Source organism: Schistocerca nitens, chromosome 1, assembly GCF_023898315.1.
Source record: "Schistocerca nitens isolate TAMUIC-IGC-003100 chromosome 1, iqSchNite1.1, whole genome shotgun sequence".
Lineage (NCBI taxonomy): Eukaryota > Metazoa > Arthropoda > Insecta > Orthoptera > Acrididae > Schistocerca > Schistocerca nitens.
The window spans coordinates 123,264,814-123,288,102 of NC_064614.1; the positions used below are offsets into that span (position 1 = coordinate 123,264,814).

The 23,289-nt window shown below is 38.1% G+C and overlaps 1 protein-coding gene across 3 annotated transcripts in view; it reads left to right on the forward strand.

Annotated features, from left to right (window-relative positions):
• The first annotated feature begins 3,440 nt into the window (after window positions 1-3,440).
• Window positions 3,441-23,289, forward strand: part of LOC126234701 (U4/U6 small nuclear ribonucleoprotein Prp4) — a 56,272-nt gene continuing 36,423 nt past the window's right edge. Inside the window, exons 1-6 of one of the 3 annotated variants that reach the window (XM_049943453.1) lie at window positions 3,441-3,483; window positions 5,565-5,804; window positions 11,791-11,995; window positions 21,198-21,328; window positions 21,528-21,732; window positions 22,940-23,122. In XM_049943453.1, coding sequence (XP_049799410.1) covers window positions 5,582-5,804; window positions 11,791-11,995; window positions 21,198-21,328; window positions 21,528-21,732; window positions 22,940-23,122 — 947 coding nt within the window. In that variant the 5' untranslated portion in view covers window positions 3,441-3,483; window positions 5,565-5,581. Of the gene's footprint in view, window positions 3,484-3,540; window positions 3,679-4,848; window positions 5,101-5,564; window positions 5,805-11,790; window positions 11,996-21,197; window positions 21,329-21,527; window positions 21,733-22,939; window positions 23,123-23,289 lie in introns of those variants that run through there. The other 2 variants (XM_049943461.1, XM_049943446.1) reach the window with 2 other exon arrangements.

A 23,289-nucleotide genomic window follows, 5' to 3' on the forward strand; every position in this document is an offset into this window, starting at 1 on the left:
ACATAATTCAACAGATCTGGAGGACAAAGAAGTTGCCAGAACGATGGAAGAATGCAATTGAAGTACCAATACACAAGAAGGGGGACAAGAGAGATGCAAACAACTACAGAGGATTATCGCTACAAGGTGCTGTCAAAACTATTGCTCAAGAGAGTAGAAGAACAGGTAGAAAGTACAGTTGGCAACTATCAAGCGGGATTCAGGAACGGAAGAGGTTGTGTAGAACAGATTTTTATCCTGAAGCAACTGATAGAACATAGGGCCTTAAAAAACCAAAAGACAGTAATAACCTTCGTGGACTTCACAAAGGCATATGACTCCATCGACAGACAGACTCTTGTTAGGATCCTGAAGAACAGAGGATTTGATGGAACTACACAAGAACTCACAAAAGAAATTCTGACAGACACAAAAGCAAGGGTGAGATTCAGAGGAGCACTGTCAGAAGAATTTGATATCAAGACTGGTGTTAAACAGGGAGATGGATTGTCACCATTGTTGTTCAATATAGCACTGGACAAAGTGATCAGGCAATGGAGAGCAATAAACGAGGAAATGGGAATACCAATCACCCATGTGGGGGACAAAAAGGACAACAGGGCTCAAGTGGACTGCCTAGCCTTTGCAGATGACATAGCAATAGTAAGTGAGACGGAAGAAGACGCAAAGACACAACTCGACAACTTCAGTAAGGTAGCCAGAAAGGTGGGACTGAGGATCACCTATAACAAGACAAAGACATTAAACACCACTGCAAACTGGGAAACACCGGAAGGCACTGTGCAAATGGTGGACAAATTTAAATACCTGGGAGAATTTATAACAGGAAGGAACAGGAGCAAGGAGGGAATAACAGAGAGGATAAAGAAGATGAGATCAGCCTTCTGCATGACGAGAGAGGTATACAATAAAAAGAATATATCCACAGAGGCAAAGATAAGCCACTACAAGGCTACAGTGAGGAATGCAGTATTATTTGCTGTTGAGACGATGATACTAGGAAGAAATGGGGCAGAGCAACTAGAGAAAGAAGAGAGGAAAATACTGAGAAAAATACTAGGTCGCAAAAGAGGTGGAGAGAGGTGGATGCGAAGACCTAGGGAAGAATTGTACCGGAACATGAGAACAACATCCGGGGAAATCAGACTCAAAAGGGCAAGGTTTGCTGGGCATGTAGTTAGGATGAGTATGGACAGAATGACGAAGAGAGTATGGGAAACAACAGGGAGGACAAGGGGAAAGGCAGGAACCAAGTGGATTGTTAAACTTTGGAAGGACTGGTTGGAATTAGGGATCAAGGTCGAAGGAAAGGAAAATTGGAGGAACAAATATACACCGACAAATATGCCGGAGATCAATGACAGAGAAGAAACAGGAAAAGATTAGAATGTCACCAGTGGATCCGCCAGGAGAAACGGAAACTGAAGATCTCGGAAGAAGAGTGGGAGAGGAGAAGAGAAAGAATGAATAGGTTCTGGGAGAAGAAGAGGAAAATGCGGTCCACGAAGCGGCTACCCGTGGTCCTAAAGAGGCCGTAACGCAAGAAGAAGAAGAAGAAGAAGAAGAAGACGGTTAGTAGAGCCTGTTCTGTTGATGGTGCGAATGGAGCGTATACTGCCTGTCGAATCTCTGGAATAGTTCTGACGCGAATGCCACGAAGTAGTTCCTTCATCTTTGGAATCAAATCAAAGTCACTAGGACTTAAGTCCGGGGAGTATGGTAGATGGTACAGTACTTCCCAGTCCCATCGACCGAACAGAGCAGCCACAGCTTGTGCTGTATGCGCCCCCGCATTGTCGTGCAAAATGATGGGTAAGTAGCGCAGAAAGTGTCGCCGCTTCTTTCGCAAAGCTGGTCGCAGGTGATGCTCAAAAAACGACCAGTAATACTGTGCATTGACGGTCTGCCGTGGAGGAACGTAAAGCGTTAGGATAACACCATCACAGTCGCACACGAGAATCACCATAACCTTAGACCGCTCCATTCGCACCTTCAACCGAACACGCTCTGCTAACGGTATACTACGCCTTCCACATCGCTGGCAACGGGCTCCATACAACGCTGGTGACTACTTTGAAGGACAGTAACGGGTGAAAACATGTAACTCTTTTGTATCGGCTGTGAATAATTAGTGGTCACTATGTAAGTTCCAACCCTCGTAATTATAATTCTAGAAGAAAAAATGATATTCATTACTCAACATTAAGGTTGTCTTTAGTACAGAAAGGGGTGCACAAAGCTGCAAGAAAAATGTTTGACCATTTACCCAGTGATATAAAATGTCTAACAGACAGCAAGATAAAATTTGAAAATAAATTGAAAATGTTTCTCTTTCACAACTTCTTCTATGCCCTAGAAGCATTTCTGTGTTTGTAATGCGTAAAACGTGGTGGGTAGGAAATGCTAACTCAATATGTATATCTTGTTTTAATTTTGGGGAAAAAATTGTATCCTGATGTTTAGAGTACAAATAGATGTACAAATTAATTTGCAATATGAATATAAAATGACTCGTTCCGCATCATGACGATTTATTGTGCAAAATGATCCATGGAACATGAAAGTAACTAACTAACTAACTTTGTACTTTTGATCTAGTTTCTGATATTTTTTCTTTGCTTTGAGTTTGATAGCTGTGTGTTTACTTGCAGCGGCCAAGTTGCATTTTTCTATGAGAATAGTAACATTTGATACAAGTATAGTTGAATCATCGACTAGCAGTGTGTGAAATACGAAGAAATCATGTAATACAAACACATAAAACAGTATTTATAAAGGAATGCATAGAACCTATTTACTTGTCCATAGTGTATTTTTTCCTATGTAGCAAAAAACATCATAAACAAGTGTGTTTTTCTCCTTTGTTTGCATTGACGGTTTCGCTTAATAAAAGGTCGTTTAGTGAAAACTGCTTGATGATTTGTGAAGTGTAGATATCAACTATACAATTATCCTAAAACCTAAAAAAATTTTCCCTTCAGATATCTGGCGTCTCTCACGGAGGAACATTTAACGGAAAAAAAAATAAGCCGGCCGGGGTGGCCGAGCGGTTCTAGGCGCTACAGTCTGGAACCGCGCGACTGCTACGGTCGCAGGTTCGAATCCTGCATCGGGCATGGTTGTGTGTGATCTCCTTAGGTTAGTTAGGTTTAAGTAGTTCTAAGTTCTAGGGAACTGATGACCTCAGATGTTAAGTCCCATAGTGCTCAGAGCCATTTTTTGAACCGGAAAAAGTATCAAAATACTCAACATTTGCTGTTTGTCATGAAAACTAATCAAGATTATAAAATAAAGGCTATGAAAATGCAAAAGCATAAAATCACTATAGTTAAATGAGTGAGCGTGGTGGACATAGGTTAACTTGTTATGTTAGCGGACGACGACATATCATCAGTGGCAAAATGTTCTTCCAGGAATACCTTGACGAGATGTGCATCGAAGTGCTTTGGTTGTGTTTACAAGTTGTATGTGCTGCTGTGTTTTGTAAGTGTTTGGTAGCGTTCAAAATATTATGGGATAGCAAGGAAGTTGTTTATGTCAATAGTAAAGTCTGTTTGGATGATGTCGAATAGTAAAATTGTGCTTTGAGACTTGCAGTCTTGAAATATATCACAGTCTTACAAAAAAATCAAGAGAATAGTTTGAATCGTGTGACTCAATAACACACGTGACCTCCTAGTAAATATTTATCTTGTGTCTCTAGATTAATGTCAGGGAAGAGACGTGGAAAAAAGGGAAAAAAAAAGAGAGAGAGAGACTAGACGTATCAGTAATTAAGCACAGTAGTAGCGCAGTGCTCGTTTGTTGACATATTTGCTGCTGTTTTTTTGTCATGTCAGAGTTCCCATTGCTGAAAACCATCGAAAGTATTTTATTCTAGTTAGCAAAACACATTATGCGAAATGGATAGTTTTTCCCAGATTCCAGAAGACATTTGTTAATTTCGAAACTCTGTACAAGGGACGTGTTTCAGTGACATTTTTACAGTTTTCTGTCACATTTTAGGGAAAGCTGCGACTCTGAAGTTCTTCCATCCAACATTTTCAAGAAGTACTTGTTCACGTTTCACCACCCTTGTAGATTTCACGTTGTTAGACAAAATTGTGTAAAATTATTCGTAATTCTATTTCTATGAGTGTTCGACAGTTTAACGCTCTGAAGTAATAAGCAAACACTGTAGTACTAAATTTCATTTTTTCGGAAATTTGAAGGCAGTCCCCGTATTCTGAACAAATGTGTACGCTTCTGCGGGCGGTGTTAGTCACATAACTATCCATGGTATACTGCCTTGCCGTCAAGATACGAAAACGAACCGACGTGTAGACCGAGTTCCAGGGGCCTTCCTGAGGGCAAAGACTCGTAATGCTAATATTTATTAAGTTAGGTTGGATCAGATTTGATTCAGTTTTCTTTCGATAGCACTAAAAATCAGATGATTCTCGTGGATGTGGAACATACCAGGATAACATAAAAGACATAGAACATCTGAATATAATACTCACTTCCCAGAACGAATGTCAGGAGATTGTCAAGATATGTGGATACATTACAGTAAATGGGAGCTGCTAATATCAACATAATTAACACACTGTCAGAATGAAATATGATTGTGCACTTTTAATAAACATATCATACACAAAATACCAAATCTTGACAGATGTGACCAAGCGTTGTCAAAACTGGAAGATAACAGATATTTTTACTTAATCTGGTCTAAGAGTTTCTGTTAGGTTAATCATCTTTACAGTAGAAGGAGTTCAAACTCTGTTTACACTGTGGCTTATCTAAACCAAGTTTTAATCAGGTTCCTTAGGATTACGGAAACAAAAGCTACTTGGTCATGGAATGAGTCACTATATTGTTTACAGAATGCCGATTAAAAAATTTATAAACAAAGAGTTAGTAAAACATGAAAAAGCATAGTATGTGAATAAATGTGATTTCCTAATGCCATTATTTGTCCAAATCAAATGTTTATTAGTACTGCATATGTGCCTGCACTTGTTGTGTGAGAGAGCTGTTAAAGAAAGTGATAAAGGTTTGAAGAAATGTGTTGTATTTGTCATACGGGCTGTCTGTCTATTATAGGTTTCTTGCCAAGTTAGTTCTTGGAGATTTGCATTAGGTGGACTCATCTCTGTAATATTTTTGTTTACCACTTTGCTGTGACTATGCAGGAGTTTAGTCTGTCAAAGAACCTTTGGTGAACTATAATATAGAACAGAGTTAATTTAGCTTTAGAACCTGACAGCAATTTAATTTGGTCCTGAGACCTTGCTAACTTTCAGTGCCTCTGATCTTTGGAGTGCTGTGTTAGTAAAATGGTGCTAACATTCTTTGAATTGTGGGTGAATAACATGTACCATGTTTTGTGAATAGAAGTTTCTTTTAAAAATATTTATCTTTTGGATTATCTGTCTTTTTTATTATCCATGAAGTCTGGGGTCTGCCTTAACCTGAATAGTCAAGAGTTTACTGTACCAGTAAATCATATAAAAATTTCCGTTCTTTATTTTATGAATAATACACATTTTTAATGCTGCTATTATCTTGATTTTTTTCAGCTGAAACTTGAAAAACCATGTCTGATGATGAAGATATTCTGTACATAAAAAAGCAAAAGACAATTCACTATGGCTCTCTTGAGGAACAAGAGCGGAATAGGCTGAATGCTGCCGCCGCTGCTTCTGCAGCTGCTACAACTACTGGTGTACCTACATCTTCTGTGGACAGTGATGGGGACAGTCCACCAACTGCAATGGTATCTTCACCACCTGAGGCAGGGAATGTCAACATATCAGATGGTACAAATTTTGTGAATTTTTTTTTTTTTTTGTAACAATGTTATGTGACTTTGGTATTAAAAATGGGGTCACCATTGACACAACTTTTTCAAATATAGATTGTGGTTACAGATTTCTAGTGTGCCCTAAGGCGAAGTTAGAGGGTGATAGTTTGCTTATGAGTTGATAAAGCCACAAAATGCCTTACAAATGAAGCTTTGTTTGTGTGTGTGTGTGTAAAAATGGAGGTTGCTGTGGCAGACTGATCTGTCATATAGCAAAAGGTCTGGTTGTAATTTGCTTGTGATTTGATAGTCAGCCAGTGTGTCATAACAATGCACCCATGAAAATCCCTTATTTTCTCATTGGGATCTGGTATTTTCAAATTTTTAACACATTTGAAGGCATTAATAACAAGAATCTCCTCCCCAGTTTGAAACATTCCCTCAGGAGCCCCGATACTTTGACAGTTAAAATATATGCCATTCTCTGGCATCGTAGTCATCAAGTGGGTACATTGTGCTAGCAAATATTTGCCTTGTTAACAGCGTAACTGGTCCAAGTTGACGGGTGATGTTGTGTTATTCAATAGTGAGTCCAGGGCAAATGGAGATCCTGTTATTTGATTTTTTTGTCCTTTGTGAATAGTATTTTACAATTACCAGAGAAAGTAATCAATAGTTAGTACTTCAATTTTCATAATAGTAAGCACTTCTTTCTGCTTAGCCTCTAGAAATATCCCTGCGGAAAGTTTATGGGCCTTTCTTGTTTGGTGAATCAACTGTAGCTGATATTTCTGATCTTGATGTGTGCTACAGCTATGGCCCGTGCCTCAATGGGAAGAAGCTGACAACCCATCTTTATTTGGGAGCAAGATGGTGCAGAGCCTCACTGGCATAGCTCTGTATGTGACTGATTAAATGACGTTGTATCCGACTGGTGGACTGGGCACAAGGGACTGGTTGGCACAGCATTTTATGCATGACCTCTGCGTTCACTTACGATCTGACGCGATCATGTGTATGTGCCTCCAATACCAGCTGATCTATCCGACTTTAGGAAGTGTTGTTGCAACAGTTACTCCTGACAGATTGATTAAGGTTTCGCAACAACTCACTTGTTGACTCAATGTGTGATTGGTGTTCACACTGAATAATTGGGTCGACAGAAGCGTCCGATCCCACACGTCGGCTTTGACCCGTGATGTAAGGGTGTTGTCGTGTGTGACGTCATGACGGCGCGGAGTTTGGTTTGAGTGTGGCTTTCTCCAGTTCTGTTTTATCTTACTTTATTTACTTTTCTGATCTGTTCGTTCTATCTCGTGAGATTTTTTTTTAAATTTAAAAACACTTATTACTTATTTAAATTATCTGTTTCCTCCAATTTCTGTTTTAGTTTATTATATTTATCTTTCTGATCAGTTCGTTTTATCCCGTGAGATTTTTTTTTTAAAAAAGACAAAAAACACTAATCAGCTACTGAAGCATCTTTATCTTCTATGGGTTGCAGGGGTTACGACCCCTGGGGAGGTGGGTGGGTATTCATGCATGGCTGTCTTCACTTACACGTTGTAGCTACGCAAGGCGTCTAAATTTGTTTATATTTAGTTTGCCCCCCACCCGAAACACACCATTTCCTGTGCTTGTTCCGTTAGTGTCATTAGGCTTCTTGTGGAAAGTGTGTGTGTTTGTTTTTGTTTCCGCCATATTTGTGACGTCATGGGTCAAAGCAGACAGGCGGGATCGGACGCTTCCGTATTTCCGAATAATTGTAAGAAAACTGTGTTTCTCTTTCATTTGGTGTATTATTTATAATTGTAGGGTGAACGTAATATGTGTTACAAAGCCCATATATTCATTTTGAAACACCCTGTATAGCCTTCAGGAGAAGAAAAAGAAAAAAAAAACTGTGTAAAAATGATAACACTGTGCTGATATAACAATTTATGTAAGGAAAATCATACTCATTACCTTTTAGTTTGGTAGTTATCATAGGTGTTCAAAATTGCCATCTTCAAAATAGTGTTTTTGTCGAAGGTCAACTGTAATTGTACATACTGTTTAAATATCTTCCCAAGGTTCTGCTTCTTTGGTATACACTGTCCCTTAAGGTTCACAGTCCAGGAGTCTACATGATTATCATGAAGATAAACTCACAAGTCACTATGGTAGTTAGGCAACAGACCATCCAATTAGAAGTAAAATGTTTCATTCTTGCAAAGTTTATCCAGAAGAGGATATTTTGTGTTATATATTTGATTGAATTAAAAAACTAGAACATGAATGCAATAAGACAAAACAGTTTATATGCAGGGTGTTTCATTTATATGATGACCGCCTGCCTGGTGTATTGCAAGCCGGCCATGCAAGCCGTGCGTGCTGGTCAAATGTGTCCTGTGGGACCGCACTGTCCCGCCCCCCCCCCCCCCCTTTTTTGTGGGTTTTAGCATGAAGGCTGTACAGACATATGTGCCTTGTCAGTCAGTGTCATTCGAGCAGTGAAACAAGCATCATGAGTGTGACACTGAAGTTTCCTAACACAACAATGTCAAGAGTGAATTATTCAATTCCACAATGAGTGTTTATTTATGATTCGGACTGTTCAGAGATTGTTTGAATAGAAGTTTCCAGCTGTTCAAGTTCTGAGTTGTGATGTAGTTCACAAATTAGTGAATAAATTTTATGAGATGGAAAGTGTTCAAGACAAGAAGCATAAATGACGACTTACAGGTCTCACAGAAGCTTGTGTTGATGACTTTGCACATCACCTGGAAAATTCCTCTGAAAAATGCCTTAGACGTCTTCTGCAGCAAACAAAATATTGTGCACCTCTGTACAAAGGGGTGTTGAGCTGCTTGAACTAAGGTTCTATAAAGTATCAGTAGTACAAGAACTTCGACCTGTTGATCATGCACACAGGGTTAAGTATTGTGAATGAGTTTTAAAACAAGTGCATGACGGTTAAAAGTCATCCTTACCTTATTCTGTTTTCAGACGAGACTTGGATCCATTTACAAGGGTATGGTAATTCCCAAAACTGTCGACATTGGAGTGCAGATACACTTGTAGTGCTTAATGAGGAACCCGTTTGTGATCAGAAAATAGGGATGTGGTGTGCAGTTAGTGGTGACAGATTTAACAGGCCCAGTTACAAGTGAAAGATACGTGAAAAATATTTTGCAACTGTTTTTTAATAAACTGAGTGAAAGAGAACAAAGCTTCTCATTTTTTCAATAGGATTTGGCAAGGGCTCATACTGCTGATGTTCCTTTGCACACAATTCACCATGTATTCAATGGAAGGGTGATTAGTAACAATATTTGTCCCACTAGAAGTTCTGATTTACCTCAACTCCATGTGATTTTTAATTTGGTGTGCACTGAAGGACAAAGTGTACACAACAAATCCATACACGATAGAAGAACTCAAGGATAATATCCGTGAATTGATTAATTCAATATCTCAGAGAGAATTACATCATGTGATTAATAATTTCTTGAGTAGGTGTCAGAAATGCATGGAAAATAATGGCAGGCAGTTTCAGCATCTCCTTGCATAACATGGGTGAGTACAACATTTTTTCGCTGTTATTTTAAATGTAGTCACATTGTACTGCAGCAGATGGGCAACATGGCATCAGATCACAGGGCAAGGCATCTGCTGTGCCGCACAGGCGGCCATAAGGTAAATGGAGCACCCTGAAGCAGACAGTGTTTTCTAGTGACATACAGAGAACTACTGTTTATCAGCTTCTTGCACATGCGAAAGCATGACGGATAAAGCCATCAGCCTAATCCTTATTAAACTGAGAGTTAGCACTTCCTTCTACTGACCCATCAGTCTAATCCTTATTAAATTGAGGGTTAGTACTTCCTTTTACTGACTCATTCAGTTGACTTCCATATGCACACGACAGAGTGGAATTTCACCACGCAGCACACTTATTTTTCCTGGCTTACTGTTCAGTTGGATCGAATGCACTTAAGGTGTCAGCAGCTCTTGCTTTGCTTGCTAATGTTGCCAGTCCATTGATGATAAACAAACTCAAAACTCCATCAGAACAGGCCTTGGGAGGCCAAACAGTATCTACCAACGGCTGTGTCACCCTCAGCCGAGAGACGTCACTAGGCTATGGATGAGCATGTGGTCAGCTCACCACTCTCCCAGCTCTTGTCAGCTTTCGTGATCGGAGTCACTACTTCTCATTCAAGTAGCTCCTCATTTGGCCTCCCAAGGGCTGAGTAAGCCCCGCTTGCCAACAGCGACGGTCACCCATCCAATTGCTAGCCTAGGCCAGCAGTGCTTAACTTCGGTGATCTGATGGGAAATGGTGTTACAGCTGCAACAAGGCTGTTGGCAAGTTGGTTGATAATGGTTATAGCCAGATGAGTTGTAGTGTATGGTAGCCAGTGATAATCACTGAATCTAATGTTTTATTTTGGTGGAAGATACCAATTATTTACATTTGCTTTCAATAGGAAGAGCAGGAAGAAAATTAATGTCCTGTCAGACTGACCTGTAGCCTAGCTCAATACATAGGTTAGGTTGGAGTGTGAGAATTTGGTTGGGAATGGGTGAAGCCAGTGAATCTCAAGACGAAAGTACTATTGCCATAATAGATTGAGGTGTAGCGTAGCCAGACTGTAGATGCACATGTGAAATAGAGGGCTCTGTAATGTTAGAGTGGAAACAGGAAGTGGATAGGGGAGTGAAGGACAGTGACTAACAAATGTTGAAGCCAGTAGAGTTACGGGAACATAGGGTATATTGCAGAGAAGTTCCTCCCACTTGTGCAATTCAGAAAAGCTTACGTTGGCAGGAAAGATCCAGGTGGCACAAACTGTGTGCATTCTATCCTTGGTCTTCTATCATTTAATTTCAATAACCTAATTATATATCTTGATTCCAGTTTTGCTGAAAATTCCATTTATGTGGGTAACTTCTAACCTACTAGAACAAAATACCAGCCAGCTTTAATTAAAAATCATAGGAAATTACAAATAAGCATTCTAATTGGCAACTTGACAACTGATTCATGATTTTTTGTATTCAGTTCCCATCATTCATCACTTGAGTTATTACCAGCAGAGACATGCAACATGATAGCCGCAGACACCATAAGTGCACTTCTTACCACTCAGTTAAACTCAAACTGTTTCTCACAAAAGGAAAACATTCTCCCAATAAAGGCTTCACCATCTTGTGCTAAGTTATAAAACCGTTCACATTTCTCCAGGCTCTAATAATGATGATCTTCTTTTAATATTTGGAAAAGTCACTTTATGCTCACCAAACTTCTGATGATGTAAGAGAGCAACATATATTGCTTCTACTAACCTCAACCTCACATTGATGTCATTCGCTAGACTTTCATAAACAGCCCCTCAACATCTCCCACAATCTCCCCCTTACATATTTTGCACTGGATTATTCCAGCTTGCATTGTTGTTGCTCTTCTATTGAACAGTTATGGTCTCAGCTTTCTTCTACCACTTTGATATTTTCTTTCGTTTTTAAATGGTAAGCTCTTCTCCATTTTGTTTATTGATTTACCAGTCACAGAGCAACACTAACATACTGTATTCAACTGAGATATGTTAAAAGAGTATGTCATATCATCAGTTGATGTATTTCATTCCAACTTTTGATGGGACGCCAATGACCACACCGTTACAGTGTTCACGTGTATTTTAGTATGCCTTGTCTACTCACTATTGGCGCAGAACTAAAATGTGGAACATGGTATTATTATGTTATTTAACTTATATCATACAATTTATGAAGAAAGGGAGTGAGAGAAATGGTACGAGTGAGATGTCAACAATTGCGTATGTTTTGAGAGTAAACTAGAATGATATTGTAATATATCTGTAGTAAGTTATTTTTGTATACTTACACATCTCTTTATAACTGGATGTGTCTTGTAATACAAACAAATATTACTATTAAATTAGATAAATATTAACATGTTACTTGAATATATAGCTAGCATTTTTTGTTATGTTTAGAATATATGGAACTCGAGGAAGAAATGAATCGTGATCGTCAGGCATTATTAGAAGAATTTGAAAGACGTAAAAGAGCACGTCAGATTAATGTATCAACTGACGATGAAGAGGTGAAACGTAATCTAAGACAACTTGGAGAACCAATATGCTTATTTGGGGAAGGTCCAGCAGACAGGCGTAGTCGTCTGAGGGATCTGCTAGCAAGGTAGTCCTTTATTGTCAATTGTGAAGGAGTAGTACAATAGATTATTTGTATTTTATAGTTATTATAACATGAACTACACTGTAAGATGTGCGGAAGTTGACAGTCACTATATTCCAGAACTTGGGATTATCTGACAAAAGAATGGCGAATGATTGGAGCTAATAGTTCTTTCCGATCAACAGGTGTAAAAGTGGCTTAAAACTCTAGGTTGAGGGACACATTCTGATAACACTGTAAGAAATAAATCATTTATTCCCTCACATTCTGCCCAGTTGTGACTTCCTTGATCTTGAATTACTTTACAGTGTATTTCCTTCAAACCTTTCATCTCTCACTTGACAAACCAAAGAACTGTGGCTTCTGAGTAAGTTTTTGTACTCATCATCAGTATGCTGTTTCCAGGTAGGGAGCAAAAGTTTTTCTTATTTTTCTTTGGCTGTCCCTTCATTTTGGAATATTTTTCTCTTTGTAGATATATTAAATTTTGATGTTTCCTCAAGACTGTAAATCTGATACTGAAAGCAGCATATTAATAGCCTGACAAGCATAGTAACAAAAATAAATTTGCAAAAAAAAAAAAAAAAAAAAAAAAAAAAAAAAAAAAAAAAAAAAATCCTCCTTAGCAATATAGTTGTTCGTATGAGATTTAAGTGATAGAATATAGTTAACCAAGCACTTCCCTGTCACCATCAGTTCCCATTGTCCAGTGTTATACATCAATTCATTCTACATTTACAGGGTGTCCCAGGAAGATTGGTCAATATTGAGACATATGACAGGTTATTGTACAATTAACTGGGCACCAAGATTGCCACACCTTACACCATTACATTCTTCTCTGTGGGTCTGGATGATGTCTTGAGTTGTCCAAACATAAGGTGAATACAAAAGATGAAACGGATGGTTGCGTAACCGTTGCTGCTGCCTTCATTAGGAAACATGCAGAGGCACTCAGACAAAAAGCACAACATGTTCTCCCAAGAATGCACAATTGCATTGAAGTTGTTGGGATATTTAAACTTTTGTTGTGAACTGTACAACAGCTGTAATGTGACATGTACAATAATGCTTATGGGTGAACATGTAAATAATGTTTATTTTTCAATTGATGACTTGTAAAGCACATGCAATGTTTACCAACTGTTGTACAATTGTAAACCTGACAGTGTATTAAATAATACACAAAACAACGAACAATGTGTATTAAATGTATTCTGTCTCATAAACTATTTGGAATAGGGTATTTGTCTCTAGGATGTCTGTCACTTCAGATGATTGTTCCTGTCATATCCCTGAATATTGACCAGTCCTCCTCTGATGCCCTTTGTAACTCACAATTAATAAAATATTCTGGGCTATTATGCCATGTCCAAATGCATTTCACTTTAAAACCCATTGTTTTGTCCCCATCTGCGAAGGACATTATCAGTGGGGATGTCGTAGCTTCTTTGAGTGTCCAGTTCACAATTTGGCTCCCTACTGACCAGCAAAATTCTGATTACGCATGCTCCCATGCAGTGGTGTGGAATCAGAGGCTTTGAATAGCTGAGTTCCATTGACTGCAATCAGTTGCTTTCATCTGCTGTTGCTATCTCCCCATGGTGGAAGATTAGAAAGTGTCCTCAGTATTGGAATCCAGATATCATTTAGTTTTATGCCCTCTTCATTCCTACTGAAATTCCTGGGATGTTTAACAATCTCTAAGGCCACTCTGTACACCCTTTCATGGCATCCACTTGTGGCTGCCAGTATGCGAGTCCTATCAAAATGAGTGTGGTGGTCTCCTGGCTGCAAAGCATGTTGTTCCGCAAAGCTGATCTGTCAGTTGTTTTTTGGCCATTCTTTTTGTGTTACACCCCTCCCCCCCCCTCCGTCCACACACACACACACACACACCTCCCCTGCCCATTGTCTAACCTCCCGACTGAACCTAACTGCCCTACCCTCTCTCCACCTCGTTCCTGCACACTCCCCAGCACTTCAACATCCCCCACCCCTACCCTCTATCCGTCCTCCTCTCTGCCCCAGCCTCCTCCTTACTCCCACCCAGTTGCCTCTCCCTTCATGTACTGCTGCTGCTACTTGCAGGGTGGCTTCAGCTGCCAGAGACTGCAGTCTTGTGTGTAGGCTACAGCATTATATGAAAGTGTAGCAGAGACCATGGGCTGAGAAGAAAAACATTGAGTGTTTGAAGTGCTATAATATTCAAATATTGTTAAACTACTATCTAGACAGATAATGTTTTAGGTAAGGAAAGAAGCCTATGGAATATTCTTGCTAATAGAAGAGGCAAGTCAATGGGACATCTTCAGTAGTATGCAAGAACAGGAACAGTAGAGGGAGAAAGAAAACTGGAACTTGGAAAACAGATTATAGGTGTTGTTGAATATCACAATTATGCACTAATGAAAAGATTAACACGGTACAGGAGATGCAACATGGCACCAATCTAATCAAAAAGACTGAAGACATTTTTTTAAAAAATTAATTGAATGATGTTGACTCCAGATTTCAATGCCTGGCAAGACAGTCATAATTAATGTAATACATATATTAAGTTGCCACTATTGATCATTTTCTTTGATAAAAATATTTCGAAGTAGACTGGTTTTCAACATGATGACCTTCATTCAGTTTGACAACAGCAGATAGGGATTCTGTACAATGTCATGGTTATAAACTGAACACTTTTCAGCAACAGATACTTGACATAAAAAAAATAGGGTCATAACTTTGTGGGACCACTCTATCTGGACATTATGCTATTATGACTTATTAATGAATTAGAAACAGTAACATTATTTCCTCTCAAAACCAATGAAGGATAATAGAATAAATTTGAAAACCTGAACAGAGACTGGTTACTATGTATCGTTTCCCAATCAAAATGTTTTAAGGCCTTTGAATTTCACCATTGTGTATCATATTAAAAGAGAGAATGGAAAACCAGTAAAAAAACTGAATGTTGATCAATTGCAGATATTGAATATGATACTGAGTGCATTAGCAGTATGAAGTTCTTCCGCAAGATCCATCTATAAACAATACCTACCAAAAATTCCATTTTCTTATTTTTCTCCTCAACCTGAAAATTGGTTGACTCGCTCTTACCTCCTCCTTTTGTGTTGCTGTTGTCTGCTGCCAGCTCTAATTTTATCAATGAACTTCTGTCCCAGTTGTCCTCTTCATCTTCTTGCCTCCTTCATTCCCTCAATCAGAGTTGTGAACTGGGCTCAGTGATTGGGTAGGTGATAAACCATGTTGCTCCTCCTAATGTGTTTTGAGCAAGTTTCTTTTCCTGCTCCTCTCAGCAGTTTGTCTGAGACCCTGTCAGCCCCAGGTATCTTCAACATTCTCCTCCAGCACCCCATCGCAGAAGCTTACAGTCTTTCTTTTAAACTTTCCCCAGGTTTAAGTTTGTGTCCCGTACATGATATGCTCCAAATGTAGCTCTTTAAGAAAAGTTTCATGGTAGTCAAGGAGACACTGTTTAGTGTCAGGAGTGTTATTGTGTGGATAAGTAATTCTTTTGCCTGGACTAGTCTAGCTTTAACATCTGTTGTTTCTCTACCAGCTGCTGTGATACAACTTCTAAAGTACCTGAAGATAATTACTTTGTCTTCAAGTTGCTGGAATGCCCTGTATTTTCCATCTCTCGCACACATCATGATTTGTGGTTTGTTTCTGTTGAGCATCATCGCACACTTCTCTATTAGAATTTGATTCATCTTGTGAAGTGCCTACTGTAGTTCTTCTTCATATTTTCCCAATAACGCTATGTTGTCTGGAAAACAGTTTGTTTCTGACGTATTCTCCATTAATTGTTATCCTATTGCTTCTGGCATGTGAGAATCCCTTCATTGCATTTCCTAATTACAAATTAAACAGTCGTGGAGGAAAGCCACATCCCTGCCTTACTCCTTTTCTTATCTTCTCCCCTGACATAATTCTGATTCACGTAGAGCTGCAACACTATTGTTTCTTCCCTGTAATCTTTTCCTAAAGTTTTCATCTCCATCAACAGTTTGCTCCAGTTAGTGTTATCAAACATTTTCTCTGTGTGAATGAAGGTTATCAAGATTGATATTTAAGTTTTGAGTCTGTACCTAACGGTAAAGTGAGTATTGCTACTTGTGTCACTCAGTTCTTCAAAATGAATACTAGCCATTTTGTAAACATTCCTCTAATTTATGCTCCATTAATTTGCTGTGTCTAAAACATTTACTTCGAGGAAAGCAAAAGAATATATTTGTGGTGCTCTACGTAGTAATACACATTTGAGGTTAGTAATTTTTGGGAGCTGCAAAAGACAGCTTTGAAATCACTTAAGAAAATATTTGCAAAGCTTATTTATGTCTTTCACACTTAAGTTTTCTGTCACTACGATCAAAGTTTCCTGTGCTGCGAGTGGGAACTTTGGCACCCACTTTTGTGGTTCCAAAACTAGATGTTGTGGGGAGTTCAATAAAAGAAGATTACTGGCTCAGTCCTTTTGCTTGTTACTGTATACTGAGACATCAATTGTAAGCTAGTTTGCGACTGAAGGTGAACTTTGATCGTAAGACAGTCGTGGGGAGAGATGATTAGTTTCACTAATGAAAAGCAGCTTGTTTTAGACTTGATTGATGGGCAATTGCAGAAGAGTGGTCTAAGCAGTATAAATGAGTGCTTGGTGATGAGAAATTTTATGTTGAGTTCTAAGTACTGTAGTCTGAAGGGACAGGCAGAGGATTTTACATGGAACAGGTGAAAATTAATACCCAGTCATACAGTTTTAGTTGGTAATGAGAAGGGCGATGTGGTGAAAGTGCAATTTGTGTGGAGCAAGAGGTAATAAGAGACATGGTGACATTCGCTGTGAGTAGCTAGCATGTGCAATTCCGTTTTGGTAATGAGTATTTATGAAAATAGCACAAAATCTTAATTCAGTACCTCATGTTTCAGCTGGAGTTGAGGCTGTATTATACATGGAAAGTCATCTTAAGAGTCTACAAAAGCCTGGAATAATCAAGAAACAGATGCTCAGACTTGGTAAGGGATCATAAGACAGTAAAACAATTCTAGAATCCTAACTTTAGGGGAGGGTCTAAGTAGTACCATTGGAAAAAAAATCCTTGTATGTTATTGTCAGTGAATAATTCGTTATAGGGGAAAAGAAAAGATTTCATGGAGTAAGCAAAATTTGATACAAAGGTTATGAGGGGTTGTATGACTTTCACAGCAATATTGAGATTGAAGGTACTTCACAGGACAAAACTGTTAATGTTGTCTCACTGGTAATAGTGAAACCAGGTACTGTATGTAGCTATTGAAAGTCACAGCAGAGTCAAAAGATAGATATGGGTCTGATTTGGTACAAAACACCATTGGACAATGGTGTTTTGTACCGAGTCAGTTTTTTTGTGATTTAGTCCATGGATACTGTATTGCTCTTTCGAAACAGTCAGCAGTGCTGCCTGAGCATCTTGTGAACATACATTGCACACCTTTTATTAAATTATCACTGGCTTAAAACAAAATGAAACTGTTCTACACCCTGATGAGGAGACATGTTCTACAAAGCAATGATAACAGTTGTTGCTGTCGTTGTGGCACTGATACTAAAAATAAATATGCAGAGAATTTTGTTGTAAAACTTAATTCTAAAATTCTATTTTTGGCAGGAACAAATTTTGAGCATGGTTGGACTGCAATAGTGATGATGAACTGTATGTCTTAATTAAGATATTATTTCTCCAGTTGCTTGTGTGTATGATATTTCTTGAAATTAAATTATCATTTGGTTCAGGAAGATTCTCATAATGTTACTGTATGTACAGCAAAAATTCATGTACTTAACTGTGCAGAAAAATTGCCATAAGGAAAAAATACAATTATATATAGACAAATTCTGTTTACCAGACAAGAAGAAACACAGCAATTAACAAAAAAGTAGGCAAGCACTAACTTTATAGTAAAAGAGTAAGCTGATAAAAGAAGTGGTAGGAATAAGTGAGACTAATCAGGGACCAAACAATAAAAGGTGTGGCAGTGTGTTTTCATGAGTTAGCAGCAAAGCAAGGACAGACTGGAATTGAAATCGAGTACAGGGGGGGGGGGGGGGGGGAGACCACTTACAAGGAAAATACAAAATAGGCCTTAAAATATAAAAGAAAGATGGAAAATTGTGACTTAGGCGAGTGGGTTGTGGCTGGTGAGTACAAGTTACGCAAAAAATCACCAGAACAATTAGCACCTGTTCGTAAGGTGAGGCCAACTGGTTGGTGCAAACTACACCTAATTCCAAAATGCTTGTGTTTGGAGAAAGAATCCAAATCAACTGTTAAGAGATGCAGGCACAAATGTCAATGCTATTCTTTCACACAGCATACTCTGTGGCTTTATTTTGCTGATATCAGTGTAGACCAGTCATGATGTTAACATAAGAAGATAAAGAACAGCTGTTTCTCATCTGGTATAAGGCATACACTGTTTCATAGGTTGTCGTGTTTTTGGTGTAGCTCTGTTTGGTGACCCAAATTTAGATTTTATGTGGTTTCTCTAAATTGCTTAACATAAATGGTGGAATGGTTCCATACTATAAGATTCTTTCCATTCATTCATCATTCCTTTAGTTCCAATCCTTTGGTTCATTTCTAATGTTGTCATTATCAGTGAGACATTTAACATTCATCTTTTATCCCTCCTTTGGTGAAGATTCACTAGTGATATTACTTGACTGGATAGCGGTAAGACAGTTTTAAAAATGAGGATAGTCATACGAGTTCCCCCCCTCAATCCTCCCATGCTTTTCCAATTACCTTTTCCCACTGCCTCTTCTGCGGTATTTACTTTATCTTTCCTTTACAACCGTACCCACCAGTTTTCGTCTTGTCTCTCTCTCAGCTTTACTTGTTGTGTTGCTTATCCTTTAACTGGAGATTATAGGAAGCTTTCTGACTTATTTAAGCCATTGTCAGCCTCTTTAATTTAAATTTTTTCCTACTTTTTATCAGATGAAAGAACATTTTATTGCAAATGCTGGTGTTTATTGCCTGTTTGTTGTACCTGTACCTACTGCCATCTGGTAGCAATAATTATTTTTCTGTCAGTATTTCATTACTCATACTTGTGTGTGAACAATAAGTTTTTCTTGTTCACTACATCCGTACTGTCTATAATATTTCATTGCTAGAAGAATTTGAATTTTATAAAAATGTTAAGGTAGAAGTGATAGCATAATTTATTGCTGTAGCATTTCTTTGGTTTCAGATTGTATGCTTGTGCTGAAGGATTTATAATGCTTTGTGTGATACGAAAAGTAGATGTGCAATAGCTATGTTGTAAATGTTTAAAGATAATTTTTTGCATTCTATGTCACTGCTTACATTTCATTTCTATTTTGGCAATTTTTCTATCTTTAAATTTAATTTGCAAAGTTTTATGCCCCCCTTTTATCTGTAAATGTTTCAGAATGACAGATTTTCAGAAAGAATGACACGCTTTATTCATAGATATTGTTTTCAATCACAGATGTTTATAAGTATTTACCCCTCTGCTTGCCAGTTTCTACTTGATGTCATTCTTTTAAAACAAAAAGTAATATGTTATAAATTTCAATCTTCCAGTCCCTAAACTTAAAGTGATCTCTTATGTTAACTGTTCGTGGAGCAAAATTATTATTTTTGTTGTTATTATTATTAGGTTACTCGAACACAACTTTTTTTACATATATTCAGGAATTTGTGATTATGTCTACCGTATTTACTCGAATCTAAGCCGCATTCAAATCTAAGCCGCACCTGAAAAATGAGACTCAAAATCAAGGAAAAATAAATTTCCCGAATCTAAGTCGCTCCTGAAATTTGAGACTCGAAATTGAAGGTGAGAGAAAAGTTTTAGACCGCCCCTCCAAATCGAAACAAGGTTGGTCCACTGTAACATGAAACACAATTGAGGTCAAATGGATGAAGATACAGCTACAGTAGTTTGGTTCGAGTCGTAAGCTTAACAGTTAAGCTTTACCAAGTAGTCATTGCTATTGCCAGGCACTCCGTCCATATTTATACTGGTACCCTTACTTTATCACGTGCTTCGTCTGGTTTGAATCGATTGCTTATTTTGCTTTGGTCTAATAAGTGCGGTTCTCTTTGTTGTAGGTGCTTACGTCACTCTAAGCTGAAAATGTATTATTGTACTGTGTCATGCATTGTTTGTCGCATTCTGATAATGAGTGTTTACGACCTGTCGCCGCTCGTGGCATGGCTTGCTTTTGTGCGCGCTACCGCCGCTTACAGTAAAAAAAAGAGAGGAATTGTCTCATAAGCGAAACAATGGCAAGAGACTGCTATTTGTTGTTACTTACATGGCTGCTTTCTTTGATAATGATCAACAAGAAACAAATAATAAGCTGCGTATGATGGAATATGTTCTGAACGAGAGTTTAGCGAATATTTTTCTCCGTTTGAAAATCTTTGCAGATGCCTCTTTAGTACATTACATTCTGCACAGAAATTAGAGTCATCTTAGATTTAAAAATCTAGTCGGTTGCCGTGCTTCGTTTCTGACTGTATCACTATTCAGCATAATAATAATACGAATATAAACATGTCATGATATGTATATTCTTCCGCGTTTGCTGTTGTCTTACTCTAGTTTCGTAGTTTATTAGGAAGACAGGATTTAAATGAGATAGCAGCAAACATGAAAGAATACAGGGTATAATGTTTACATTCTTCCAGCTTTTCTTTTAATTTATCTATTGACGCGGAAGTTTTGGTGCCAGTATTTTTCTTTGTACCTGAAAAGCATGCCTGTGTAGCACTACATATATTCGACAGCAGAATTAGTTGTGGCGGCACATACAAACATTTTTCAGAACTTCCGCTTACTTTGCACTCGATTCTAAGCCGCAGGCAGTTTTTTGGATTACAAAAACCGGAAAAAAGTGCGGCTTAGATTTGAGTAAATATGGTAACTCAGTTTACATTGTGTTAACAAGTGAACAACCACAATTTAAAAAGACTTTATATTGAATTCATGAGTTCCAATGTACCAAAATGTACAGTCCTAGTACTCTTGGTATTAGTAAAAGTGCAACTACATTTTCCCTACTCACACTACAGAACATGAGAAATTCTTCTGCATATAGCACATATTTTAATTATTACTGTTTAGGATGTACCTAGTTATTAATTATCTGTTGTTTATCTGCTACTTGCAGACTGGGTGAAGATGCAATTAAGAAAAAGCAGGAAGAGGAGGAGGAAAGGATGCAACAAGCGAAAGATCAAGAAACTACTTGGTATCATGAAGGACCAGAATCACTCAAAATATCAAGACTGTGGATAGCTCGTAAGATGATCTTTTATGTGTTTGGCCTAAATGGTATTCTGAGTTCTTGAGACAGTTAACACAGATACATATGCTATTGCTCTTCAGTGTACTAACATGCACTTGTGACATTGCTAATTTTAGCTGTTTGTATAAGGAATTTATTAATTTCATGTTACAAGAAAGGAGAAGTAAGTGTTAAATCTGAATATTTCTACAGAATATTCCCTGGCAAGATCTAAAGTACGGCTTGAGAAGGCAAGGGAAGAGAGAAATCTGCCTGAAGCAACACGTACAGCTCGAAGACAGGAGCTGCAAAAGAAACTTCAGGCAGTGTCCATCTATTGCAGTCAGATTGGTGATACTCGCCCTATTTCGTATTGCCAGTTCAGTCCTGATTCAACCATGCTTGCTACTGCCTCATGGTAGGTTCTTTCCTGCATGTAGCCATTTTTTATTTCTAATAAGTACCATTGTAGATATGTATTTTTATAAACAGTAGTAATAAATACATAAATGTTTTGAGAGGTAGGTTCTGTCCTGCATGTAGCCATTTTTTATTTCTGATAAGTACCATTGTAGATATGTATTTTTATAAACATAAATGTTTTGAGAAGTAGTTTAAGAACAAATGCTCCCATACTGAAGAACACTTGTGAGTAATCTCCACATCCAACAGAAATAAACTGAAGCATAAAAAAAACAACCAACCATCATTATTTGGTTATGAAATGGTAAACATCGCTCAAATTTTTTCTAATAATGTACAGATGTCTTAACTGCAGTCTTCAAATGTGGAGTGCTAACGGCTGCAGGTGAAAACAGTAGCCATCTGCAGAATTGTGACAACACTGAGGCCTTGCCATAGAGATGTGTACAAAACTGCGTTATGTTATTGGTTGAGGTAGGCCTGTGAAGCTGCTGTGCCCAGCCCGGTGCACCTGTCAAGGATCCACTTATGGCAGATATATTAAGAATGAGCATGCAAAGCAGAAAATAATAATAATAGGCTAGGTTGGTACTCATCATATAGTGGAAATGTTGAGTCACAGACAGGTAAAACAAAAAGACTGCTAAACAAGTAGGCTTTCAGCCAAAAGACCTTTTTCTGAAATACACCACACACACACACACACACACACACACACACACAGACACAGGCACACCCCTCACTGTCTCCGGCCACTGAGGCCAGTGTGTGTTGTCAATTTTGAAAGAATACCTTTTAGCCAAAAGCTTACTTGTTGAGCAGTTGTTTTGTTGTGTGTGTCTGCGGTTCATCTCCACTATATGGTGAGTCTCCACTATATGGTGAGTAGCAATCTATCCCTTCATAATATTGACATTATTTCACCCTGGATTTTCCAGTGTTTAATAATAATAACAACAATAATAAAACAGAAGTGCATATGAAAGGCCGTAAGAGATTTTACATATTCACGGTGTTGAGGTTATGAAGAAATAAAGAAATGAATGTGTAACTAAGAAAGCAAGATGTTTAAATATCTTCCTTATTGTGTCATGTATCTGCACCACCACCATGTGACATTCAACTTCATGTTTGTCAATGGTCATAATGTTTTCAGTGTATGTTTTAAATGGTAAATTGAATTGCATTTCATTATGTTTCAGGAGTGGACTGTGCAAACTTTGGTCAGTACCTAATTGTGAGCTGATACGAACACTTCGTGGACATAATTGCAATGTTGGTGCAATAGTTTTTCATCCCCATGCAATGTCTGAAAATGATGACAAAGTTTGTGCCCTAGCTTCATGTGCTGCAGATGGTTCTGTGAAACTGTGGAATCTCGATAGGTATGATTAAGTTTCATTGTTTTCAAATGTTGTAGCTATATAAGACATCGTCTCGCATGTACTGAGAGATTTGTTACAGATGGAGGAGGTGCATTCGTATTTTTATGAATTGAAAATTACATTTATCTTGTGTAAGTGGCATTCCACAACTTCAGACCATTGGAAAA